Source organism: Glandiceps talaboti, chromosome 6 (assembly GCF_964340395.1).
Source record: "Glandiceps talaboti chromosome 6, keGlaTala1.1, whole genome shotgun sequence".
NCBI classification, from domain to species: domain Eukaryota; kingdom Metazoa; phylum Hemichordata; class Enteropneusta; family Spengelidae; genus Glandiceps; species Glandiceps talaboti.
The window spans coordinates 7615326-7638429 of NC_135554.1; the positions used below are offsets into that span (position 1 = coordinate 7615326).

The window sequence follows — 23104 nt, forward strand, 5'->3', positions numbered from 1 at the left end:
CATGGTTTAATACACTATATACCTGGTTGACAATTTTGTTTAGTATACTCACGTTTCAATCTCTTCCAGAGGCTAAATAGCTTTGTTAATAAACAACACAGCTATATTATTTTTATATGGCCACATTAGCTGATACAATATGGGAGTAAATATGAACACACTCAAAGTGTCCTCAAAGTGGAATGAAAATGTACAATTTGTTAGAGTTCAATATCAAGATATATGAACGACTTAATTATATTTTAATGGATCATGAGTAGTGAATCAATCATAATGTCATACATAGTGTTGCACTTATCGAAATAGCTTTAATTTCTCAATTAGCTTGATATATCAGATCATCAGTGATGTATAAATAAACACCCTGGTTCTGCCTATTACATATTTATGTTGTGTTTGATATTTTCTGGTCGGTATTCACATTTAGATTTGTAAATTATGTAACGTCAATACTCAACCAGATATCTAATAAACGACCCCACCCCCACTTCTGACATCCACATTGATCTGCTACGGTGAGGTTGTATGTTAATTGTGTGCCAGATATCAGCATAATTGATCTATCTAACTTCCTCTCTGCTATATCGAGAGAGAGAGAGAGAGAGAGAGAGAGAGAGAGAGAGAGAGAGAGAGAGAGAGAGAGAGAGAGAGAGAGAGAGAGAGAGAGAGATTAATATTGGCACATTTAATTTTGGAACATGCAAGCCATACAATACAATACAATACAATACAATACAATACAATACAATACAATACAATACAATACAATACAATACAGTGCATTGCAATGCCGAACAATACAATACACAAGAACACAAATACAGAGCAGTCACTATAAAATAAAACAATACCATACCATACAATGTATTGCGTTATGATACTGTGACAAGTAATGTATTAAAATACATTTGAAAAGTGTGTAATACACACACCAAGTAAAACAAAGTGTCCTTACCTCGGTCGTACGTAGCTCGTTATTCAAAGTTTGCATATGTTGCAAACGAGTCCAGGTAGGCAAGAAGAGCGTCGTAGATATATTGATACTGGGCCTGTAAAGGAAACGTTTCCTTAGTGGCAGAGTTTCTGATAAAAGTCAAAGATCTCTCGTGTCAATTATAATCAATCATGTTAGACTACGTATTGCCTGACTATAAGACGTTATGTAACAGCTATTTCCGTGAAAAATAGCTGCTATTTACCATCACCAGAGATGTTGTGACATCTAATATCGTTCGAATAAGTAACCTCAGTTTGGATATAGGAGCACTATAGCTGGACTTGCGTTCTTATTCCCAAGGGCAAAATTAAAGAAGCAAACAAGTCATCCAAGCTTTGCTTCCTTTAAAAAATAAATAAATCATATATACCCTTGTGCTGTTATTTATCAACTAATCCGTTTGGCTTTCAAAATAAGGGCAATATAGTTACCACATAACACCCCCGTGGAAATTGGCATCTAGTAGACTAAGTGGCATCATAGTCATGTAATAAGTGTATAATAGCATATCACATTTTCATGATGTATTGTTGTCACATATAGGAGTCCAGCGGAACATTAATAGTGTCGTAGGAGAAGTGAATAGTGCACTTTTATGCAAATTGTGGTCATGGTGAGTCACTGGGTTATAATTTTATACCATGTCACACGATCTAATTAATGAATGTTTGCTGAAAACGATATGTTAACTGAATGAACACAATGGCTCATTTCCGTGTCTACCGTGAATGTGTATTTCATAATACTGTTAAGTAATTTAAATATTTAAAACTATGTTCATTAGGATATTTTGGTCAATCCATCAAACTTTGTTTCAACTGTGGGGAAAATGAAAATTTCGAAAACTTACTACAGTCTCCACCATTTGAGGTCTGTTTTCTCTTATTGTCTTGACTGCCTGGAATACATTCACGACTTGTTCCATCTTAACCTGTTCATAGACAGCGCAAAAAGCACAGAAGACACCACTGCGTCCAAGCCCATTTCTGTTGAAAATAAATACGAGTTTTAGAACTTGAATTTTCATCTCCTTGTCGATATCGTTGATATGTGTGACACTGAAGAAGTAAAGTTTTGAGTGGCTTGTTAGATGTATATTCTAATAAACACGCATGGAGATTTTTACACTCACAACATTTACAGTCACGTACATAGTATCCATGGATACAGCATATTCCAAAACAACACGAGATCATCTGGCCGTGCAACGATAGGGAGGTTGCCTTTGAAACGTTTTCAGCTTTGATGCCGAGACCTCCTCCTTTGAACAGCTACCCCAATTTAAGTTCGAGTATATTGATTATGAATATAGTCGGTGTAAACATTTCTGCTTATTTCGCTATCAATTATCTAATTACCTTTCTGTGATGAGTTATTGTATTCTTATACATTAGACCCACTACTTGTTTGTGAATGGTATCCAGAACCAACGTCTTATTTGCCTTCACGCCGCCATTTCTCTGACAAGATTATAATTCGGTCAAATTACAGAACGATTGGACGGAAATTGCAATGGAAATTCACTAATGTTATATCTTCTGCTAATAGTGGCATTTGTCCACCATAACTAGTTCTTACAATGCCCATTACACTTACAGGCACATGTATCCATGGTTACAGCATATTTCAACTTCAAAACAGCACGAGACTATCTGGCCGTGCAACAATGGACGTTGCTTTACCAACTTTTGAGCTTGGATACTGAGACCTACTTTGAAAAAGCTATCCCTACTTGAGTATTGTGAGTTTTAGTCAGTATAAACATTTCTACTTATTTCACTGTTAATTACCTAATTTTTAGCAGATTCAGTTATTGTATTCTTAAACTTTCGAATCACAGTTTTTTGTGAATGGCATGTAGAACCAACGTCTAGTTAGTCCTCACGCCGCTATGTGTCTGACAAGAATATAATGTGGTCAAATTACAGAACAATGGACGGAAATTGCCATGGATAATCCCTAATGAGATATCTTCCGCTAATATTGAAATTTGTTCACCATTGCTTATTATTCCAATGCCCATTACATGTTGACATATACGACGTAAATATACACGAACCTGCAGTGAACAGTTATACGGTTGTCACCTGTCTGTTGCTGAGCTTTCTCAACCAACGTCAACATTTCAGACAGAAAGGATGTAGAATAAGGTATTTCTCTGTTAGCTGGCCATGTCGTCAGTTGTAAATGTGTAATGGTACGTTTGACAGCAGCTTGATGTCGCTAGTAACAGGGAAGTTTGTATGAAACAAAATAGTGGACATTAAGTAACGGTATGTTATGTAACTGAAAGTTAATAGTCACAATATGTTTTGGCTCATATGTTTTGGAAAACACACATATTTAGCTCCTTATCGTCATTTCTGTTTACAAGTCAGTGACAGTTCCACAGAAAAAAAATATATGTGGTACACATGAGATAGCATCTGATAATATGAATATGTAGATGGAAGACAAAGGGAATGCATTTTAAAACATGATTGTTAACACTCGCAAGTAAAGTGATGTATATAGACATTAACATAAATCTACCTTGTTGAACAAATAAAATATGTTTGTTCAAATGATATCCATGGGACAATATTTAACTAATATGTTTGTATATATGTGTGTAAACAAATTTGACATCTGCAATGTATAATTACAACAGCATGCTAAGTTCAATCTCACCAGTTTCTCCATGTAACAGTATGTATTTTTTATAACATACACTTGTATGTGCAAATAAGACAGCCCTTAAAAATCACCTTGCTAGAATGGTTGGTCAAAGTAATACTTCTCTCAACGATGTCAGCATTATTTTGAATTTGTGTAACTTCTACTTCAAATGGACCATATCTCACACCTCCCTCGTCACACCAGTATTGTCCACTTCTCTATTCAGACAACGAAAATATATTTGAAGAATGGTTGATGTCATTAGTGTTTGAGATTATATCGACATAGCTGTCTTTATTTGTATGTATGTATGTATGTATGTATGTATGTATGTATGTATGTATGTATGTATGTATGTATGTATGTGTGTGTCTGTGTGTATGTATGTATGTGTGTGTGAGCGTGCATGTATGTATGTATGTATGTATGTATGTATGTATGTATGTGTCTGTCTGTCTGTCTGTCTGTCAGTCAGTCAGTCATCCTGCCTGTCTGCCTGAGTGACGTGTGTAGTGTAGGTACTTATCACATATCCAATGTCCATGTCATTTAATATAACAATGGTCTTTCTTTTACAATATAACTTACCATATCTTCACTATCCATATCATTTAGCATAACAATGGTATTTGTCTTATAATCGTACACCATTCTCCAGAAATCAACAACAGTATGTGACATCGGCATTTGTGTGGCCAGGAAAGCATCTTTACGTTTGTATGCCTATAATTGATAAATTCATTATAAGATAAATAAGTCCACGTTTAAACACAAGACGAAAATTATGTCATATACCTACTCATAGATTAGTTCAATTTTAGATATGATTATATAACTTTAACTGGTGTTCATAAAGTTCAAGCTAGTGATTAACATCATCCTTTGTATCTCTGAAGATAGAGGGCACTTTAATGTTCTTAACAGCGGTATGTACCTGTTGAGTTTGGAAATGACTTATTTATTTCATACCATAAAGTACTTTATCTATTAAAAAATGGTTACGGCTAACTGCATTAGCTTACTGTCGAAAATCTTTTTGCATAATCACAACAGTAATTGCCAGAACCTTAAGTTTCATAAAAATGTAATAAAATACAAACCGTGAGCGATACATATCTGATTCGTCAGTAAATAAATCAACAAATTGTTGACAAATTAATCTTGTAAGCATAATCTAACATGTAATTACAAGTTACTAAAGGATGCTCTTACTAATACAGTTACAAAATCACTTACGGTGAGAAAGCTGGCATTGATATAGTCAGTGGAACCGTCGATGTCTACGGGTGTTGTCAAGAGTGGTCTACATCGATCAACTGTGGGTAAAAAATTTAGATAAAAACGGTATAAACTGGATATCTAATGTCCTGCTTCACCCGATCTCAACTAATGCATTATTGCTCGTATTGTAATTGTCGTCCTTGTTCGTTCAAGTTAGTTTTGTCTAGGTTGAATATAAACAATACTCTGAGAGAAGCTGATAAATCAATATAAATTTCAATTTGCCTTCACGGTTAACATATTGCTCTATGTAATGTGCATACTCAAGTTATATTTTATGTGTGGGTATACTTACTTGGTATCACATCTGCGTATCTATTTTTACTCTTGTTTTTAGTTTCCCTCCCATCAGAACATTCACTGTCATTTGGTAGACAACATACCTCATTGAGTACCTTATTAAAGTGAGACGAAAACAGAGAATTATTCCAAGCATTGTTATATGTCTATTTATGTGACACTGTGTGTAACTATTAACGAGAGAGAGAGAGAGAGAGAGAGAGAGAGAGAGAGAGAGAGAGAGAGAGAGAGAGAGAGAGAGAGAGAGAGAGAGAGAGAGAGAGAGAGGGGGGACTGGCTGCATGATTACATACATACATACCTACCTACCTACCTACCTACACACACACACACACACACACATACATACATACATACATACATACATACATACATACATACACACATACATACATACATGCATACATACATACATACATACATACATACGAACATACATATATACAGACATATACATACACGTGTGTACATATATGTTACATAGAGAGCGGAGAGGGGCAGGCAGGCATGTAGGCAAGCACATAGACGTATTATTAAGCGAGGAACTACACGTGCTTTATTTATATACAGGATTTACTTACTCGGAATTCTTTATCTAATGGAGACAATTTTGTCCCTTTATTCTTTATCTTTAACACAGTTAGCTTCATTCTCAGATCTGCTGTCGGTATTTCCGTGTTTCCAAAAACAGTTGCCTCTAATACTGCAGTGTAGGTAAATTCATATTGGTCCTATATATGAACGATGAAGAGAAAACGGCTATATATGCATCTAATATTGACACAAGCAATTCAAGGGTAATCATAACGAAAATTCGTAGAGTATAAATAGTCAATTGGTATTTCTATTGTGTACTACCTTTGTTCAATTAATGTAAACGAGACTGTATAATCTTGTCCCATAAAAAATCCTTCTTTGATAAACCAGTTACTTCTGTCTATAAACAGACAGTTATTATAAAATGAACGTTACATTAAAAAAATGTACAATTTTACGTACAAGTGTCTGCACAAAATGCATCCGATCTTGTCTGGCTTGATATACGAAATTGAAAATGTCGACTTTGCCTTCTGCCTCAGCCATCTCTAACATGGAATCGATTGTGATAAATGTCCCAGTTCGCCCAACACCAGCACTAGGTAAATTAAATATGTGAAACCAGAATGCATTAGAATTATATTTAGCGAATATAGAATAATAAAATGTTAAAATCGCATTTTAACGTTACTAAGTAAACATTTTTTTTCAGAAGTTAATGATGTAATATAATCCGTATAAAAACCATGCTAACGAACATGTTTTGAAGGACATGTATACGCCTTGTCACTATCTATGTATTAATTCTTTATGCTGAATTTGGTAAATTCAGCAATGATAACTCATGTCTCTAGTATATCATGTTTATTGATGTAGTCTTTCACTTCCATGAGTCATATGTGTACTTTATTTCACCTAACAATATATTTTATATTTGCTTTGATTCATAAAGTAACATTGACAATAATAAATAACATTCCAGTATTGCAGTTAATACTAACCTGCAGTGGACTACTAATGGACCAGCATTAGATGGATTGTAGGCTCTGATACGACGAAGAAATGACAACACAGCAGATGGATATTGTGGAACACCCATGTCAGGCCATACGGTGAAATGAAATTGCTTTATTTCACGAACTTTCGTTTGGTCCACCTAAAGAAGCACATAGGTAATCTAAAATATGTATTTTAGTCATACATTGGAAACGCTGGGTGCATGATTAGAAATAAAGTCTCCTTTCATTTGCTAAGTCTGGGTGTTTTTTTGAATGCTAGGAACAGAAATACAGATAAAATTATGGTAGCTGTAAATCACTGCGTTGATTAATGAGATTAAAGTAAATACACAATTAGATACCATAACCAATAACACAAATTTTTTCTTGCCATTTCATAGACTAATTTTGACGTGTACCTAGAGGTTTGGCGATCACTATACACCAAATGTATCATTACTACTAATGATCGATGTGATAATAAATAATTAATTAATCTCTCCGATATGAATCAGTGTCGCCGTGCTATAGAGTAAACCATTTGACTCAGTCATATATAATTTACAGTTTACCTTTTTCACATGCAGTGTTCGGATCATGGAATCTACAAATACTTCTTCACGGACATTCTTTACTGATATATCACCATACAGTTGTTCACCTTCAGTTTGGTCTGGCCAGTACTTAACACATTTCTCCTGAAAGTAAACAAGTGTTTCTTTTCTACTAAGATAAGCCGAACTATATTCTAGCACATCCTCCTCCAAAAATACTTGTCAATGGGGTTTGGCTTTAGGCATGTAATGAACTACATTTACCTGAACATAAATGTAGATACTTTATTCGATTTTCATTCGCTATGATAATATTTCATTTCTACCTCACCTTGTTATTTTCCCTTAAGTTTGTAGCCATCAGTATGCAAGCACTCTTCTCCTGCCATACCATTCTCCAAAAATCAGCCACTGTCGATGTCTTCGGACCTACATTTCAAAAATACGAAAAAGCGCATACTGTTAAATTTGAGTTTGAATTTAATATTTACTATTACATTTATTTATTTATTTATTTATTTATTTATTTATTTACTTGTGTATTTACTTGTTTATGTTCTTCACTTTGACAAAGTGAGGAAGTCCAACACAGGTAACAGAAACGTAAACGCGTGGAACCCAAGAACAAATATATACATAGATATAAAAGACACCCGGCAACAAGTAGAAATACGAGATTAATGAAAATACCTAAATTAGAATATAGACGACACTTTGTACAACGACAAACTGACACTCAGATACATAGCACGGGTTGTTATGATATAACTCGTTCACGAGTAGCTCATAGTAATCGTTTTGAGTATTTAAATTCTTCAAATGCTTGTTTTTAATGACAAGTGAAATATCAAATGACGAGAAGTTCCAAATAGAATACATTCTGTTTAAAGAGGAATATCTAAAATTCTCAATTTTAAAATAAGCAACTTACATTGCTCATCACAGCTGAAATACGATTCAATATCATACATGGATAATAATAATAATAATAACAATAATGCAACGTCACTGTCATTTGCATAAAAATCCATCGGTAATTGGTTTTCAATGTGCACTCATAAGGCGAGGTGAACAAATTGAAAACAAAAAATTGAAAAGAAAACAAAAATGACTGAAATGTAGATTAGAAGATGCAAGCTGAGTAAATAATATTTTTTTAAGATATGTATCTCAACATATGTGCGACTTTAATTTGTTCGGCTTCCTTCTGTTGAAGAGTTCACCTTATAATCCAATCCTTGAATTTGACATAACATGAATATGATAGGAATTCATGCATGATGTAGGTTTTCTATACAATCAAGAAGGTTGTTCTTTAGTTACATGATAGATACTTACCCTGAGTAGCTATGTAAGCCTTCTTTTTCGTGAAGCCCTGTAAAATGTGTAAACGATAACTGTAAACATTATAGACAATATACGAAGACCACTGATAAACTACACCAAGTATATCATTGAACATAATTGGCCATAGATTAAAACAGCATTACAAATTAGAGGTTGCTATCAAACATGACCCCAAACAAGATAATTTACAAAATGGTATAAACAATTCATATATTACTAAGATTAAAAGATAAAGAGGATTGCCTACATTGATATACGATGCATTGATGTAGTCAGACGTCAGTTCTTCACTCTCATCTTCCAGTATAACCCTTGAATGGTCATCTGCAAAAAGAGATGCAGACATTCTAAAGTACATGCAGATAGTAACATACATCTTATAGCTAAACATGTCTTATATCACAAGCTGAGAAAGTAAATAACAATACTTGTTAAATATTCATTTATGAAATATCCAAATGACAATTTCATTATAGTTTAAGCACAAGTTTACTGTTATCAGATTAAGATCATGTTGCAGGTTTTTAACATGGCTATAATATAATCTGTACCAAATACTTACTAACTCTTTGTCAAATTAAGCAATTGTTTACATATTTGGTATTATTAGATTAGGACGAGACAATTTTAGAAATATGATACACTATGGGCTCTCGTTACATTTTCAAACCTGTCTTGTGTCGTAAGTGCATTTCACCAGTTATACTGAGACCCTCTACAAACGAACACAACTTAACAATCTGAAAAGTATATGGAAAGTCAACTTACATGCCATTATATTCCTGAAACGGTTCTTTGGTTTATTTACATCTGTCAACGCAAATGTATATGGCGCAATATCATCTGACGGCAACAACTTCGATTTTGAAATTAAAAATACAATATGCAAACCATGAACAAAATGTCTGTCAATATAGTGTTCGTAATTTTAAATTACCGTTTCGCTATGGGAATTATTAACTACTAGTACATTTTTAGGTGTAATTGCAATTGGAATGTGGCGTCTTTGCGTGAACATATGTCCCTCAAGTTTGGATATTTTTATGTTTTCCATTCTTAAAATCACACAAATGGCCTTATTTAAATCACATGCCTCTCAGGAACTTTATTATTATTTTGAAACTAATAAAATTTACTTTAAGGTCAAGTTCACGATCAAGTACGATGATACTTTAAGAAAAGTTAGGTATGTTGAAAGAAGGTCCCGTGTCTTGGCCCTTGTAAAAAGATGGATGATTTTGTATCCAAAATATGACTGCTATTGAATTAAAAAGTTATAAATGACTAAAATAAGTATATTTATATAACTTGCTTTGTAGTATAATTACAAAAGGTGTAAACGGAATTAATTGCTCACACCTAAATACCACAAAGTGAATGCAATATGCAGAAAATGGGACAATAGCGGTGATTGATCGCTAAGGGTATGTCCACCTGACAAAATGTTATTGGGTTAACAGACAGTTTGGCTTTGCAAATATATGAGTGGACACTAATGGGTAGGGTTGTGTAATCATTTTTTTAAAATTATGAAGCAAACAGATATTTATTTTCATAGTAAATTTTAATTTCATTCAGTCAAAGTTATTTCAACAGTATGGCTGCCATATTATTAAAGAGTGGTATGAACTATATAAATGGTGCAAAGTTATATCTTATATTATTTATATCATGTATGCACAATGTCCAAAGGGGAATTTAGCATGGCATCTCAAATATGACTATGACATAAATTATCGGCAATGTAGTTGTGACCATACAAAGGTCAAGGTTAACGCCAATGGCAAGATTTTTTTATGGATTTGCGAAAGCTTCCACATGGTAAAATCAAGATAGACATTTGAATGTAGTATTGTACTTTTTGAGTTATTGTATTTAATATTGATGTTTTGCCACACATGTTGCCGACATTCGGTTAAATTTGATATTGATTTGAATTACAATGCCATATCCGGCAGGCGAGTTTGAATGAAATCGGTTTTTGGATGTTAGACATTTGTTTGTACAAAGACGATAGCATAACTGGATGGATATCTATAGAAGACCGAAGCTTCAGGTGGCTGTAATATCCACAAGATGTGTCTGAAAAAGGGGAGGGGTTCAACATTTACTGGAACCATTATTTACCTCATATTCTGCTTTAAATCCGCCAGTATCACCCGCTTTCTTTCTTTTTATGTAGGCTACTAGATCTTGTATCTTGATTGGTTTTATACACAGACTCTGTGCTGCAACACCTGCAGTATTATCTATGACTTTAGTATCCGGTTTTGGTGGTAGTACAGGTTTAGGCTTAAGTGTTGGTTTTACCAGCTGCACTACTTCTACCTCTTCATGCGTTACAACCTCTTGTTCAACTGTTCGTACATTCGCATATGGATTCTCGAAAGGAACAATTGGCATGCAATCTGTAAAACACAGTTAACTGCTTATGACTGAAGGTGGAGGTATTCTTGGTTATATGAGCAGTGTCATATAACCCATTTATCAAACAATGTGAGAAGAACATAAGGAGTATTGTGTCTCCTTTCCAGGTTAAACCAACATCATTTAAAAGATTGAAATGAATATAATATGAATTACCTTGTGTGTCCTGTGTTACAGTAGTAGATTCGCCATTCTCTGTTCTTTTTTTCGATATGAAAACATCACTCAATGACTTACCAGTTCTAAAAAGAATACAGAGATTGTCAAAGATTTCTTGACCTAGTATAAAACTTTCGTTTGAACTATTACGATAACAATATGTTACATTTAATCCCCGATACTAGACTATATTTTTACATACATATCCTCAGTTATACAAACAGTGCTAAAATGTGTTAAGTCTATAAGATCTATAAATACACCCAATCAATTACTCAGCGATGAAGCCTCTCGTTCAATAAGCCATTTATTCATTCATATATACATTACAACATCCACCTCACTCATAAATTCACTACAAATGCACAGTTCCCGCTTGCAAGCTCACTCACTCACTCACTCACTCACTCACTCACTCACTCACTCACTCACTCACTCACCCACCCACCCACTCACTCACTCACTCACCCACCCAACCACTCACCCACTCACTCACTCACTCACTCACTCACTCACTCACTCACTCACTCACTCATGCATTCATTCACGCACCCACCCACCCACCTACTCACTCACTCACTCACTCACTCACTCACTCACTCACTCACTCACTCACTCACTCACTCACTCACTCACAAACCTTTTCACTGGTTGACGAACTTAAACATTCAATGTCATAACTGGGGCAACATATGCTTAGTTACTTTAAAAAATGAACAGAATAGAAATAAGTAAAAAAATCGCCGTCATAATATTTCAACATTAATGTCGTATTCAATTCACGTTTGACATATTATTTCCAGTTAAAGCAATTTTGTGTTTGGATATCGAAGTGAAATATAAATTATTTTACCGTCTTAAGTAGAGAAACCCAAGTAATACCAACAACAGGATGAAGACGACCAATCCACCTACAACCCCAGATACCATCATTGCAACAGGTGAACTTGTAGGAGGACTTAATATGGCTGAAAAAATATCAGTTAAAAAAAAAAATTTGTATACTGTTGGTTACAAATTGTAGTATTGTTAAGAGCAGTCTTAATGTCTGGCAGTCCATAATTTCATAGTACGAAATTGTTGGTTCTCGAACTGTTCCAAACATCGAGATTTCCATGGCGTTGGTGTAATTTATGAGGTGTTCTTGTCCACAGGTATTTTTGCTAACGTCACATCAAACGAATTTAAGACTATGGGTATGATTATGCTGCTAAAAACAAATTAAAATCGAATATATATAACTGTTAATTAAAATGTTATGCATCCACATTTGTGTTGGATAAAGGTATTTCCTCTTGGATAGCAGGGTAATTTAGATCTCTAAGCATTACAATCACTCTATATACAGAAAGGTGTACTAGAATGTTACCATACAATATTCACTTACGTTTTGTACCGGCTGTTGCTGCATCACTTCTGTTGCCGCTACAACAACTGTTTTCAGCAGTAACCTAACATATAAACATAATTCAGACGGCAATATGTTTACGTGGTTATCAAATGTAGGTTATTTTTAATGCATTCATCTAAAATTCAAAATGACCCAAAATAATTCAGCGAACGTGATGAAGAGCAAGAATCTAGAATGTGTGAAAATATATGACTGATTATACCTGTACTGTGTAATTAGTTCCAGGATTCAGGCCATCAATCACATCTGACATAACTTTACTCCCTTCACTCTCGATACCGAAATCCACATTATATCTCCGCTGTTTAGCAGAAGTTTTGTCCTTGAGAGTTTCCCAATAAAATAACATGTATGTCTTTATAATGCCATTTGGACACTGTGGGGGATACCATGTTGCTAGTACTTCCGTGTCTGATACACCAATTGTTTGAAGGTTTAATGGCTGAGAAGGAACTGCAATATAAAATACATGGTGCATTAAACAGTCCGTTATTGGATTACATAAGCATATCACCACTAAACCTTTATATTGATTTAGGCATAAACCAATTCACATACAAACATGCATCAACCAACGAAATAATGATATGGAATTTTTTAATACAATGATACAATTATAATTGCAAATGTGTTTAGCCATAAACTAACCATGTACAATCAATGACAAATCGCATATTTTTCATATCATAAATCAAACACATGTATCAACTGCAATTCTATGTAGACCTCTTAGTAGTTCCATAAGCAACGCATAACATTATATTCAAATATTAGTGTGTGTGTATATGGCGAGGAGTATTGCTATATCAGGATTACAAACTCACTCGCTTCACTGGTTGTTTCTGTAGCCACACTGGTTGTTCCTATAACACTGCTAATAAATGCTGTGACTCTAACAGAATATTCAGTGTTGGCATAGAGGCCGTTAACATTGTGTTCATAGGTGTCGGGGTTGAGAACATGGGAGGTAAACTTCTTCGTCGGGCCACAATTATACTCTGATATCTGTTCATATACCACTTCATATCCTTCCAATGGACAATCCGGATTAGTGTTTTCGCGATGAGACCATGTCGATTGAATAATAGACGATGACACAACATTTGCTGTAAGGTCTTTAACTTTTGGTGCTGTTGTAAACAATCGAGATACAACAATTAAAGAAAAAGGGGAAAAGGGTAGATTAGCTTAGCTCAATTGTGTGCTAATGTTCCACTTTTAACATCTGATAATAAAAAAGAAATATTTAAAAAAATCAAATTCTGTATAAGATTATGGTTAAGGGTTTAAATGGCATCATGTAGGTCTGAGACTGGTCACGCGCTGTTCCACCTAATAAAATGCAATGTGGCAGAACCCATACGACGCGCAAGTACAAGGGTAGCGTACTCGGGTTATTTGGACGAGTGCGCGCTTACAGTACCCAGTCTAGTTCCTACACAGCATCTTTACCATTTACACCTGTACACACAGCATTGTCAAAGTCGTTACTCTAGATGTCCTGAGATGCATCAGATGAAATTTAAAATTCATCCACAGCCACCCACACAGTTATTAACATCATGTCTTTGTTTATAATCTATCACAAAATGCTAACCAATAACACAGTCCCTCATAAAGTTAGTGTTAACTGAGGCGTTTTGTAATGTCCAAATATGGTTTCATAGCTCAGAATGCTACTCGCACTCTATTTATGTCACTGTAACAGTTGGGGTTGACTGGTTAGATGAACAGTGTCTTGTGTTGATTAAGGGACTTTGACCAGACGTGGTTTAGTTAGAAACCACACTGGCATCCAGGCTGCAGAGATCACTGCAAGCACGAGTGCAAATACCACTCAGTACCCACACTTGCACTCACGCAGCAGCATGGGGTTCTATTTATCCGAAGCAGCAAATTTCAGTAAAAATGATACTATGCCTCAAGCGACCACGTGTTCATCTGCTTATCATTTCCATGCAGGTATATTTATGGTGTTTTCGGTATTGCACTGCAGTGCCTATGCCATTAGTATTCGAGCACAATATTCTCGTCGTTAGTATTGTTTAAGTGAGCATTTGTTTCCCGATATACCATTTCATTAATTAACAATAAGAGAAATTAAGGCCTGGGCAAAGACAATGTATGTAATGGTAACTGTTGGTCCATGTCAAGAGATAAAAGACTGATATACTTACGTGAAGGCAATGTTTTGTTGATTACTGGGTTACTGTAAGGACCACCTCCTGCTTCATTATTCATGGTAACTGTTACTTCATAAGTTGTGCACGGATTGAGTTTTGTGAGTATCTCACTTGTGACGTCAGAGTCAGCTGTTATAGATTTATACTCTGTATTACTTCCATTCAGTCGGTAGTGTACTGTGTATGACGTCACTTCATCACATTTAAGTCTGTGGGGTTCCAGATCAGCCTCGTTTAACTGCAAACAGAGGATAGCATATTACACGTCAAATATTGCCCTAAAACAGGTTTTGTGATTTGTCATAAGAATGCACTAAATGTTCACAAATTAAACATAAACATGCACCATATTTACAATACATACCTCCGGTGATATATGTGCAATGTACAGTGATTATATTGAACGTTTAATAACAAACTCAATTTTATGCCTGTAAGAAAGAATACTTGTATTCATAACAACAGGTAAACCCGTCTGTAAGTATGGAATATCAAAACAAGATTTTTCCATTATAGTATGATAGATGGATATTATACACTTAACTTCCATTTAATCACAACTAGTTTCAATCAACTTACAAAAATAGTAGATTAAGAATATAAATACTTACCTCCCAGATAACTTCCATCTCTGACGATGTGGGTGTATTAGCTTCAAGGAGAACTGGTGAACCTAGTGGGTCTGTGTATTAGATACCAAACACTTGTTTGTCATTCAACATCAGGTGTTTAAATAACATCAGTTAATGTTTTCGTTTTTTTACACAAAAAGGTTGCTTTACATGAAATACCATATGTCAATTGCTTGGAAGGAAAGTTTGTCAGTTGCCTGTGAAAACCTATATTATCATAATGCACTGCTACATTTGCAAAGTAGAATTCAGTGATTTAATTGGATAAGTCGTCTCTATTTAGCCAATTTATGGTGAAACTTACTACCACATGGTGTTCTCCCTGTTGTATATGGACCTAAATCACCGCCACCTCCTACACCAGGCCTGTAGGTCTTAACAGCAAACATGTAGTTGGTGTAGGGTAATAAACTGTCGACTACTAAAGAGGTTTGATTTGGATTGACATCTTGAGGATATAAAGTAAAGCTGTCCTGACTGGTGTTCTTATACCATACTTCGTACTTTTCGATTATACCATCACCAATATCAAAACCACTTTGCCAGGTATTCCAATTCACGATCATTTGCGTTTTGTTGACATAAGTTATCCATGGTACGGTTTTTAATTGTGGTTGTACTGGAGGGGTAACGAAAAGTCATCTCAGTGTATTTTATCAAGGTAAATAAATAAATAGTATAGTTAAGTTGGATATTAATTGATTTGATTTGAAATTTTATGTGAAATAACAATATTTTTCCTGAACAATTAAACCCCTGGCTCTTATCCTAGCTAACTGTAGTAAAAGGGATATGTAGTGGCTGTTGACAAAACTTTATATTTCAATTTAGATATTCAATTGTTGGTTATGCAATTAAATTATTTCTGACGTTATCCAATGGCTGGTGTAGGTTTGTGCATTTTCGATTTTTGGTCGTTCCAAATATCGATTGTACTCGATCGAGGCTATGGTATCACTATACTATTTCTAAAGACGTCTTTTAAAAAAATCACACTATAAAATGTTAAATCTAAGAAAAGTTCCATTCTATGTAGCCTGTTTTCGATGTTGACGTAATGCTCTGAGGGCTCTCGTATACAGCATGTAATGATTACTCCATAACAAGTCGTCATTGTTCAATTCAAACCGATCAGTTATAGACAACACTTGGACTTATTATAGCTGGACAAAGTTGTTTACATAATTACTGTTGGATAAACTCCCATCTTTGACGAGTCAGATCACTCAGCTAACATTTTCAAATCAGAACCATCATAAATTGAATATACGACAGCTACCACAACATTATTGAAATCAGGCTATGCCTGTTGGAAGTTAGGTCATTTCTGGATGAAGTATCTAAATTATATATATATATATATATATATGTGTGTGTGTATATATATATATATATATATATATATATATATATATATATATATATATATATATATATATATATATATATATATAAACACACAAACAAACACACACACAATAGTCTTGAATTTTATAAACTCACCAAATGCCATGGCCTCAAGTACTTTTATCTTTGGTGTTCCACCACTATATGTAGCAGTGCATGTCACGTGTTCACCTTTAGTTACAGACACGTTATTAAAAGTATATGTATGAACATATTTTGGATGTACACCGTTTGTAGTTGATGTAGGAGTATTTGAATGTGATTCTGTTGCTACAGTGACATGTATAGTTGGCTGTACATTGGCTTGTACTGAACATGTGAAATTAGTCGGTTGACCGGAATTGACTGTAACGTTTTGGGTTATGGTGGTTATAAAGGGAAGACCATCTACAAGAAATGTACAACAATAAGTAAGTAAATGCAATTTGATTGAGTCAACATACACAGCCAGGCGAAAACACTTTATATCAGAATATAATTGATACCGTGAATGTAATTTTATTATATACGCGCGCGTTATAAAATTACAGATGCACTTGCTGTTTTGAATTTTTTAAGATGTTTTGTTGTTATAAATAATAATATCAATACATCCTCTGCACAGCATTGGCACATATAAATACATATATTTGTGTAGTAGAACACTTGGTGGTGAAATGGTGTGTTACTAACGATGGCCAAGTGAAATCCTATAACCTATGTGGAGATGAAATGATTCGTTTTCTAATGTAATTTTGAATTAGGAATTCGTATCAAGCATTCAACGTTTGGTGTGATTTCGAAAGTTAGTTTTGGAATGTTGATGTCGAATTTCGAACATTCGGGTTTTTTGAATCTGTAATCGAACACCAAACTACGAACAGCGTTTCACTGTACCGACAAGGTTAGATATTGGGGATGAAAAGTGTGTGTGTGTGTGTGTGTGTGTGTGTGTGTGTGTGTGTGTGTGTGTGTGTGTGTGTGTGTGTGTGTGTGTGTGTGTGTGACGATTGCCTCATAAACAGCTGGTTCAATTCCAACGAAATTTCGTGAACGTATTAGGTAGGGTAATAGCAAGAATTAGTTAGGTTTTGGTAAACATCCCACCATTATTTAAGAGCTATTCACATAGTTAATAATTTTCGGTAATTAGGCTGTATCTTAAGAATGCGTAGCTATTTGGTAGTATGACGCTACCACCGTTTGTCTTAGTTAGTGATTTTGGATTGTCATGTGATGTGTTTAGTTGTTGTTAACGAATGACGGAAAATGAATTGCATCTGAGCGTGCATACTCATCTAAATCTCATGGATCCGATAATTTATCGTTAACGAAGAGACTGAATAGTGTTCCTGCTACTGAATTTAGGATTAAAAAAGCTGATGTTCGAAGGTTAAAAAGAATGGTAAATGTTATCTAGGATATAATCACTATCTTGTATGACCAGTTTATTTAAGCTATATACCTGGTACAAGACATACCGCCGTTGATTTCTACTTCGGATATAATACAGATGTCATGTAGAAATATAACTCTGATCTTACCCGTTTGGCAGTTCTGTCCAATATACCCAGCAACACACATCGATGAGCAATCACCAGAAGACCTATCACACGGTTGTTGACAATTACAATTGATACATGCCCCATCCTTTTCAAATGCATTACGATCACAAACTTAAAAAAACAAACAAATAAACAAACAAACGAGAGGTTCAGTTTGTGAATGAAAACAACATTGTAACCCAAACAGTCAAATAGGGGTATGGAGATGGCATACTTATTACGATTAAACAGACACTTTACAAATAAGCCAAGCCCGGGCCCTTCGGGATAGGATTTTAAACGGTATTCCCCAGTGAACGAAATATATGCACGAGCGACAGACAGTCGGGGCAGTCAACCACATTCAGGTGGTGTCTATTTTGCATACATGTGTAGATCGATTAATTCATTCATAAAACATGTTTAGATGTTTGTAACACAAAAACACCCAGATAACTGGACAAAAAGTATAACATCATCATTATTGTAGATTTAGTAATATCTGTATAGTTATGACACTTAACATGCATCAAACAAAATCTAACGTTACGAACATCTAACGTTATGAAATTCGTCACAATCAACTTTCTAAAATATTCTGTATGGATATATAAATAAATAAATATATATATATATATATATATATATATATATATATATATATATATATATACCTAGTGATAATGCTGTGTCATGATTCGCTAGAATCAGTCACGTGATAGGAAAATAGAATGACTATTTCCCTAGGGAAATAGTTCCATCAAATATTACATGGCCACATGACCACCGCGAGTTCACAGCAGGTCAAAATGGCAGCTTCTGACGATGTCGTCTGCCACCGCGAGTTCACAGCATGAGGTATATTATAAAACACATATTGCATGGCATATATTCGGGCTATAGCACTCGTTCATTACCCCCTCGTGACTGTGAGTTACCAGAATTACATGCTATTTCCCGAGGCCGAATAATAAACGGGTACTATAGCCCTCATGGCCAGGCAATATGTGTTCAATATAACTCGGTGAGTATCAATCTGCTAAGACAGTGCCCTATACCGCAGTGGCAGACCGTAATAGTCATAACTATGCAGATATTACTAAAAACTATTACGCTCTGCCACTGCGGTATAGGGCACTGTCTTAGCAGATTGATACTCACCGAGTTACATACGCTCCTCCTCCAAGTCGAGCACTCTACTCAACCAGCTACCAGACCCAGAATGGAACAGCCACGAAAGGCAAAACTATATATATATATATATATATATATATATATATATATATATATATATATATATATATGTGTGTGTGTGTGTGTGTGTGTGTGTGTGTGTGTGTGTGTGTGTGTATGTGTGTGTCTCTGTGTGTATGTGTCTCTATGTGTATGTGTCTCTGTGTGTGTAACGTTTGCCTCATAAACAGCTGGTGAACGTATTATGTAGTGTAATGGCAAGAACTAGTTAGGTTTTTGTAAACACACACACACACACACACACACACACACACCCTAACGTTAAATAATACGTACATAGCTAGTAACTGACATAACTTACAATTAGCCCGGTAACAGTTCGGTATAGAGTCATTTGTGCGATCATCAAAACAGCAACCATTTGATAGACAGTTTTCCATGGCTTGTTCTCCACAACTTACTCGATGTACAGGTGTTAGATCACACTCGTCTTTTACGAAAATAAAACAAAAAGGTCTTCTGCACATGAAAGTTTTTTTATCAGGATCTTTGTGTGTGTATTCTTCGCTAACTTTTTTATCTTCTGTGAGGGAACTATAGTACGTTACTTTCCAGCACGGTCCCAAACTAATCCAGTCAATGTAATGAAAACTATATCCATCAAAAAATATTTTAATGCATCTTGCTTAAATATGTATGCAGCACAACTTATCAAAAGTCAGCGAAAATGGAAGTGCTTGATCAGGCCTAAAATGAGTTTTTTATATAATTAGCCTAATTAGGCTGTGTCTTTGCCTGTCCGTGTATATGTGTGTGTGTGTGTCTGTCTTTATGTGTGCCTGTATATATCTATACATGTGTGTTTGCGACTGTGAATTAGTACCTCAAGAAAAACGGTTAAGTCAATTCAAACGAAACATATTTGGTGCAAATATTCTATATGGTAATGGCTATAAATAACTAGGTTTCGTTAGACATTCCATGAATGTTAACATTGTCACAATTAATGATTTTCAGTAATTGGGATATATCTTAAGAATAATTGCTTTTAATTCAAAGCTATTTGGTACATACTTCAAACGTAACAAAACGTACATGTATTATACATGCAATGTTATCAAAATGTCGTACAAACCAGATTATAAACAAATGTTATATAATTATAACATGTATGTTGATTATAATATTACAACAATATTATAACCAATAACAATTCACTGACCACTATCATGTTACATCAGCGTTCCTAGATGCTAGATGTTTCCTAAGTGTTGTGCATTGAAAATTGTTTGTACGTTATATTCTTTATATAACGTAGGGAAAAACCGTACCGTTTCATTAGTCGACAATACTGTGTTCTCACGATTATCTGTATTTTGAAATATTATATATATATATATATATATATATATATATATATATATATATATATACATGTATATATATATATATATATATATATATATATATATATATATATATATATATATATATATATATATATATATATATATATATATATATATATATATATATATACTCATGATATACTCATGAACGAGTGTGTGACCGCGCTGGAATGTAACTTAATATATTTCAGGTTGATTAACTTAAAACTTTAATATTGAGGAGATAGTAGGTATGTGTTGCCGAATTATTGTTGTTTTAAATAGGGAATAGTCTTTTGAACTATATGTCACTTAGTTTAGACGTTTTAAGTAGTAGTCAAATAGTATATAGCCTATGACTTGCAATGTTGAACTTTTTGGAAAATAAATAAGTTATACCTACAAGGGAAATAGCAGTACCGCGTATTCCATGAACTTCTATGGAACCAACACAAACCCATGGCTAGACAGTCTTCCAGCCAAATTTTGGGGTCTGCAATAAGACTTTCACTATTTCGATCAGTTTCTTCAATCGAGCATCTCTCTTTTTAAAAAAGTCAACATAATATAAACATTAGAACACACAGACACAAACAATTAAACATATAATTAGTACCGCAACGGATCGGATATATACACATTCACCAATACACAAATAAAGCATTGTGTATTTCTTAATATTATAATCTCGGCATGCATATCACGAGGAACGAAATATTAAGATAAACCTTGCATTGGTTGCAATACTGTTACCTTATTCATTCAACAGCTACATGTATTACTTTTCGCCATGTTGAGTTTTGAGATAAAGACAATGATCACAACACATTTTGAAAACTACTCAGTGTACGTTTGACTTAAATTCACACGTTTGGCGTTTATGGTAAACCACGTTTTAATTACAAAGAATGTTCTGTAAATTATGCAAAATTTAATTAAAAGCAACATTGCCAGTTTGTCTTGAAGATCCTGAAATGATATATTAGATCGTCAAACTTTAAAATAATGTTGGCAATACATAGATCTAAGATAGGCAGGCGTCAAATTAAAGATATTTATTAAATATAAACAATGAAATACGCATTTGGTCACATTTTCTTACTTGGAAAGCTGCAAGATGGAACACCACTGCCAGCATTGCTTTCATAACAACATTTCATATCAAGACACCCTCCTTCTGAGTTATCTGTTCCATAACAAAGAAGTCGATTTTCTGGTGGTTCTACTATGTCACAAATCTGTCCTATACACGTTCAAAAGATTAAATATATACCGTTTATGAAATTGTCGTGGGGGCTCTAATACGAGACAACTCTCCTCTACTTCTCCGTGCAGTATTCTATGGAAATATTGACGTTAAAAATTGCATGTTGAATGATCCAGGTTCAGTCATGATAGGTTTGCATATACCAAGCAATCTGTAAATCTTAAGTTACGAAAAAGAAAACGTAACCATGTAAACCCATTCTTCTGTATTTTACTTGGTAGGGATATAGTGCATGATTATGACTTCAGGTGTGGACGACATGAGATTCGGTTACCCCATACTCTCGTCTGGATGCTCTCGCAGTCGAGCCCTCACTGTTTGGAGTACATACATACATACATACATACATACATACATACATACAGACAGACAGACAGACAGACAGACAGACAGACATATAATACAATCCTGTATAGTTGTGTTATCAAAAGGAGACAGAAATAGACTTACCATTGATGAACACGTTTGAAACACCATTCAATGTTAACGAAAACAGGATAGCTGCACATACAGAACTCGCCATTCCTATTAAATACGTCAGGCTTCACCGTATCTGTGATGTCACTGGTCTATTGTCGTTTATCCCCAAACTACCTACGTGATAAAAGTGTACATTAATTTCTCTATCCTGCTAACTCTCCATTTTGTGGTTACGGAGCCTTCAGTAGATACAATGGATCGAGGGAAACCAGGCCAGGTCTGATGGGTAAAATATGACCTCCTAAATGCCAGCCCTCCCAAAATGTCTGTCAATTTCCTTTTCCAAAACTATGACTCTCGCCCCACCCCACCTATTATTTCTTTAATTGTTTAAATTGCAATTACAGCGTGTCTTGTCCGG

General features: G+C 34.6%; 1 protein-coding gene across 1 annotated transcript; it reads right to left on the reverse strand.

The window, feature by feature from the left end:
* Positions 1-974: 974 nt before the first annotated feature.
* LOC144436785 (receptor-type tyrosine-protein phosphatase T-like) lies at positions 975-22786 on the reverse strand. The gene is made up of 29 exons (XM_078125646.1): positions 22714-22786; positions 22099-22239; positions 19970-20098; positions 18352-18546; positions 16988-17278; positions 15789-16103; positions 15464-15534; positions 14847-15090; positions 13494-13799; positions 12872-13122; positions 12646-12709; positions 12112-12226; positions 11256-11341; positions 10800-11080; positions 9441-9528; positions 8920-8996; positions 8664-8700; positions 7657-7754; positions 7344-7469; positions 6775-6929; positions 6236-6371; positions 5818-5967; positions 5232-5331; positions 4892-4971; positions 4244-4378; positions 3745-3873; positions 3057-3220; positions 1848-1983; positions 975-1049 (listed from the first exon to the last, which is right to left on the reverse strand). The coding sequence occupies exons 1-29, from the start codon at positions 22784-22786 to the stop codon at positions 975-977; spliced, it is 4248 nt and encodes a 1415-aa protein (XP_077981772.1).
* Between the last annotated feature and the right edge of the window lie 318 nt (positions 22787-23104).